The 6,106-nt window shown below is 43.5% G+C and overlaps 1 protein-coding gene across 1 annotated transcript; it reads right to left on the bottom strand.

Moving 5' to 3' along the window:
* Window positions 1–2,327: 2,327 nt before the first annotated feature.
* On the bottom strand, window positions 2,328–5,872 carry RPS21 (ribosomal protein S21). Its single transcript, XM_058814883.1, has 6 exons — window positions 5,842–5,872; window positions 5,122–5,208; window positions 4,438–4,501; window positions 3,340–3,411; window positions 2,568–2,623; window positions 2,328–2,387 (listed from the first exon to the last, which is right to left on the bottom strand). Exons 2-6 carry the CDS (start codon window positions 5,169–5,171, stop codon window positions 2,378–2,380), a joined length of 252 nt encoding a protein of 83 aa, XP_058670866.1. The 5' UTR covers window positions 5,172–5,208; window positions 5,842–5,872; the 3' UTR covers window positions 2,328–2,377.
* Between the last annotated feature and the right edge of the window lie 234 nt (window positions 5,873–6,106).

Below are 6,106 nucleotides of genomic sequence, written 5' to 3'. Positions count from 1 at the left end.
CATCTGAACTATTCCTGTTCCAGGAAAACAAAGAACGTTTTACATCACAATACTAGAAAATGCAACTGAAAGTGGATTTTTAAAGGGACACATGTCCTGTCCCCCTTGACAGGATTCTGCAGGGATTTTGGTAGGACTCACATGCAATGGTGCTGGTGATGATGGTGTGAACTTCAGGAAGCCTCTGGCACAGCATTAATTCATTCCCAACTGAACTGCTTCAGCATATGGCACCATTAACATTTCATATTTTGACAAAAAAAAAAATTAATGAGAGAATAATTTGCTTCAATTTTTTCTAAAACTCCAAAAACCAAATGGCAACAATCAGTGTTACAAAGCACAGAACTTCTAAAATTACAACATAATCCTTAAACACTCAAACCAGAAGTGTAATTTTGGGTCAGCTGTATACTAATGGGGTTGTACTGCTTAAAAAGACATCTGAGAGACCTCAAGTTCATCTTGAACTTTTAAGCTGTCAGTTCACTCTGCCTTATGGAGGAATTCCACTGAAATCCACATGGATGAACAGAGTCTCAGGGGATTAGGAACAAGTCAACAATATTTAAACTCTTTGGTAAACCAGGCATTTATCAGCAGCAAACAGTTAAGGGTTTTATTTAAAGTTCTACCCTAATGCCAAGGCAGAAGCAGCTAATTTAAGATATGTCAGAAGAAAATATCAAGTCCAATTAAAAGTTATCTCCTCTTACTGTGTACAAAGGAAAGTAATAAGGATTGGACCTAAGCCAAGCTGAAATCTTTCCAGTTTGAAAACTGTATCAGTCTTTCCAGAAAAATGTTTTCACAGATTTATCTCCTGGAAAAATGAATTATTTCTAGGAGAATCACAGCATTGTCATCCCTCCTCCCCCCCTTTTTAATGCATCTTTCATGGTTGACTTAGATGTCAGAAGAAAATAGCTCAAAAATAAAGTATGAATTAACTTCCCCCCTTGTTTTAGTATTTAAAAGGTTTCTCTCATGTGCTTTGTGTATTAAGATCAATACTAATTCAACATGAACCAATTTTTTTGCTTTTTTATTTTGGCTTGAGTTCCTCCCTACTTGCAACACCCAGGAGTTCATGCTTTAAAAGTTCTATCAGCTCAAGAGTAGTAGTAAATCCAAGTGTTATCAGTGGGAAGGGAGACTGTGCAGCCAAAGAAGTTTCAGGTTATGGCTCTGATAAAAAGGGTTCTCAGCCTGTCAAGTTCTGATTCTCTGCTGCAACTGCTCCTGGAATAAAGGTTTAGTTATGGATTTTATTGTATCTATACAATAGCTTACACTCTAAATCCTAATTCATGATTTGCAAAAAAACTTAATAAAATTACTAAAAAACATCACACCACACTGTAACTCCACATTAACATGGCCAGATTCACTCTGCCAATATTCAGCAGGTATCTACAATGCCAAAACAGGACCTTCCAAACAAATATGCTGCAATTGTCATGTCTGAGAAGAAAAACACAGATAAGGAGAAAGATACCACACGTGGGTAGCTCAGCCATTTTTCTCAGTGCAGAGGGAACAGCATCCCTGCTCCAGGCTGTCCTGAGAGCCCTGAGCCTCATTTCCCACGTGCAGCCACAGTAACTGGCAAACAAATCAGAAATAAAGCACATGGTAACCCCTAAAAACGGTGACAGCTTGCAGCATAAACAGGAAAGCATCACCAAACAGCCTCTGTCACTTGGAGCAGCTCTGGGAGGGCCTGGGCAGAGATGTGAGGGTGGAAACTGCAGATGTTAACCCAGAGATGACCACAGGAGGGAAGTGTAATCTGGATTAACCTCTGAGCAATGTGCAGATCAGGACAGGCCCTGTGTGGTTGTGGGTATTGTGGAACTGGTAAAATGCAGCTGACAGGGAAATTTACCTTATTACCTTATTTTATAACCCAGACTCATATATGACATTTATTTCAGTGATAATCACAAAGTGACAAATAAACCTGCTGTGTGCAGATGAAATCTACCAACAAACAGAAAAGCAGCATCTGAAGAAAGGACAGACCCATTCTTGAATCCTAACAAGAAGAATTCCCTCAGTTTTTCCAGTGAAAAAGCAGCAAGCTCAGTTAGATTGCTACACTGCAAGTGTTCCATTACAGATGTAAAACTTATTAAATCTGGAAAAGAACAGTGAAGCCAAGAACAAAGTGGAACTCCTTGACTCTGGCACTGCTTTACAAGCTGATTTGTTTTAAAAATTCACAGTGAGAATCTGTATATTTTTAAGACACATTTCCAAGTCTTTCAACACTAACTACAATAAACCCATTTGTGTTTATGACTTGAACAAAAGACACAGCACAATTCAGTTTTGAACTGTTTATTTCACATGTTCCATCCTGGAGTTTCTTCAGTTAAAAGTTCCTACAAGAAAATGAAATAAACATTGTTACAAATGAGTCTGCTTCAACAGCTCAAGTAAATATCTTTGATCAACTATGTAATCATCCCATAAATACAATGTACAGATTGTCCTCCTAAAAGCTGGATTTGGGAATGGAAGTTCCCCCTGCAGGAGTGAGAGGGTAAGATAAACATACGTACTTGGACACAATTCCATCATTTTTTGCCAGACGCAAAATGGAGTCATCTGATTCACCCTGTAAAGAGAAAAGGAAATATTCTCAAAGGAAATATTCTCAAGTGTCCAGATAATTGCTGACACATGTGGAAGAGAGGCAGCTGCAGTAGTTAGTGCAGATTAGTGTTTTCAAAATAAGCTGTTGCTTTTTTGTCATCCTTAAGGATTAGGAATTGCTTTAACTGCATAAAAATATACATTTGCATGAACAACATGTATTTATAGATAAGTGGACTTGTGATGAACTCCTCATTTTAAAGTTAAGTGATATCATCTACAGTAATTACAAACAACAGATAAAAACCAGAACTAGTAGCTTGATACACATTCTTAGAAGAAAATAATTGGCATATTTTACTTTAAAAAAACAACAAACATCTCCAGAAGAAATTGATTATTCCAAGCAATCCCAGGCCCTGGCACAGGTGCCCAGAGTAGCTGTGGCTGCCCCTGGATCCCTGGCAGTGTCCCAGGCCAGGCTGGACAGGGCTTGGAGCACCCTGGCACAGTGGAAGGTGTCCCTGCCCACAGGAGGCGTGAAATGAGATGATCTTTAAGGTCCCTCCAAACCAAACCTTTTGTGATTCTGTGAATATGTTCACGTGTTTACTCTGCCCCAAAAACCCCTGTGGAAACACACTTCCCACAGTGTTTTCAGGGCCAGACACACAGCTAATTAATGACTAATCATCAGCAGCAGCAGCACAGCATTCTGCAGGTCAGCAAGGCACTCACCATTCTCCGGATGGGGCCGCAGATGGCGTAAGTCTTGAACTGCCCATTCACCCTGCCTGTCACCTTGTCCACCTGCAACCACAGCAAAGTTTTACACTCTCACAGCACACCTGACAAGCACCCCAAAGGTAAAAATTGCAGAAAAATACTTGCAGTGTTAAGAAAATAAACCACAAAACCTCAAGGCAAACAGTGGAGTTAGAAAGTCAACTACAATGATTTTTGCACGGCAAATGTGTAGCTACACAGTGCAGCCATTAAATTTAGTGGATCACACAGACTAACAAGAACTGGTAGCTAATAGAAAAAAATATTAAAGTTCTGAACAAAAGGAAAAGCTCTGTGTTAAGTAGATTTTCCTGCCTTTACTCTTTTTTTTTTTTTTTTGTTTCTCTTAACTGAGGTCATATAATGGAAAATTGAACTGAAGGGGAAAGGGACAGAGTTGATACATGGGTAGGAAAATGTCCAAGCTGAGAGACAGAAATTGTCTCACCACCTCAAACTGCTGAGACATTTAGCAGGAAAAAGACTACAATATATAAATCATTGATTAGAACAGTGTAGTGAACCCTGTAATACCAGGTGGGCTCATTTCCATGTCCTGCTAATCTCTGATCCTTGAAAACAAGGAAAAGGGATCACTGAAGGAATGAAACATGGTGAACAAGAAGAGTACTTGTCTTAACAACTACAGAAAATCAGAATCAGGGTGGTTTTTTAAAGGTTTCTTTTTTTTTTTTTTTTTTGTGAGATAATTCAGGAGACTCAGATTTTTAAAAGATGTGGGGATGTGGTCTCCCATTCAAGAGCCAAACCAAGCTCTGTAGCTCATAAGCTACAGGAACATTTGTGTCCACAAAATTCCTGAAAGCTGAATTTAATAAACAATTGGGGAAAAACTCCCAAACCATGCTATAATGAACTTAAATTAATTGGAACCCACATGTATTAACTGGGAACCTGCAGGAGTCAATGTGTATTGTACCTTTCTTTACTGAATTACTGAAGATACATCACAAGCTGTTTAATTCTGTAACTTTTATCAAAAGTTTAAAGGTCTAGCTCTTTCATCACATACTCTGTGGATAAACTTACCTCAGAAATGTTTATCTGAATGGAAGCATGATCCTTAGCACCAATGATTCGGTTGCTGGCAGAGCTGAGGAATAAAGCAGGACAGATTTAAACAAAAGGAAACAGGCAGTGACAATGACAAAGAAAACCGCTGGAGCCATTTCTACAGGCAAACCAAAACCGCACAAGAAATTCAGTAACAGTTTAAGATTTCATTACTTATAAGATTAAAATGCAGTTTTAAGTACATTTAAATTATATTTACACTTGTAGCACCACACTTATTAGCCAATTTTCTCTTCACTTTGGTTTCTATGTGCCCAGTTCACCTTCATACACTGTACAGGGCAGTACAGGCCTTCAAAACATACAGAATGTTGTTTTCTTTTCTAAAATGCAAAAATGCAGTCAAGGTAATTAATAAGATTAGTTCCTATGCCTTTTTTGCTGAGAGGCACTACAGCTGTCAAAGACACTCAGGTTGGAAATGCTCAGGAATCACAGGCTGTAAAACATATTTGACTTAATCTAATGAAATTCATACAAGTAGCTTATTTTTAGTGACTTTTTAAACTGACAAGAAACTGATTTTTTTCTCCCCCTACAGATATTCACTGCTGCAAAAAGGTGCTGCACAGGTGAAGGTTCCAGGGATGTTTTTGGGATGGATTTTGGGGGCCCCTCCAGCCCTAGCTCCCTGCTCACCATTTCCGAGGGACATAAAGGTCCACGAACTCGCCGGCGTCGTTCTGCATCTCGCTCTGTTCCTGCTGAGGCACTGAGCAGAGACACCTGCAAGGAACAGGGAATATAATGATTTGGAAGGGACCCACAAGGATCATCGAGTCAAAGTGCTGGCCATGCCCAGACCCCCAACAACCCCACCCTGGGCATCCCTGGCAGCGCTGCCCAAACGCCCCTGGAGCTCTGGGGCCGCGCCCATTCCCCGGGGCAGGGCCTGGTTCTGGGGGAAAACCTTTTCCCAAAATCCACCCTCACCCTCCCTGACTCAGCTCCGGCCTTTTCCTTGAGTCTCCTCGGTGACCACGGTGACCAGAGCCGTGAGGCGATGCCGGACCCTGGTCGGGCCCACGGGCTGCAGCCGAACCTCTCGGGCAGAACCGTCCCGGCCCTCAGCATCGCTCCCGGGGCTCCACCACCGCTCCCGGCCCCGCTGCCCCGGCCCCATCGCTCCCGCTGCCATCGCTCCCTGTGCCCTGACCCCCGTGGCTCCCTCCGGCCCCGCCGCCATCGCTCCCGCCGCCATCGCTCCCTGTGCCCTGACCCCCATGGCTCCCTCCGGCCCCCATCGCTCCCGCCGCCATCGCTCCCTGTGCCCTGACCCCCATGGCTCCCTCCGGCCGCCATCGCTCCCTGTGCCCTGACCCCCGTGGCTCCCTCCGGCCCCGCCGCCATCTCTCCCACCTCGCGCGCGGCCCGGCGGAAAGGAAGGGGCGGGGCCGGACGCGGAATTACATCACAGCGCCGCGAGCTCTTCCTGCGCGGCCGCGTGACGTCACGGCTCTGGCCAGCCCCGCCGGGGATCGGAAACCGAGAGAGCGCTCCGAGCTACTGCGGAGGGTCCGTGGGGACCCAGCGAGGATGAGGGGTCTGGGGCTTCTCTCTCAGGAGAACTCTGGAGGAGCTGGGCCTGAGAGAGGCTCCTCAGTCGGTACAGATATCTCAGAAG

The sequence above is a fragment of the Ammospiza caudacuta genome, chromosome 15 (assembly GCF_027887145.1).
Source record: "Ammospiza caudacuta isolate bAmmCau1 chromosome 15, bAmmCau1.pri, whole genome shotgun sequence".
NCBI classification, from domain to species: domain Eukaryota; kingdom Metazoa; phylum Chordata; class Aves; order Passeriformes; family Passerellidae; genus Ammospiza; species Ammospiza caudacuta.
The sequence above is the reverse complement of the archived record's forward strand: the minus strand, read 5'-3'. Positions and strand labels throughout refer to the sequence as shown.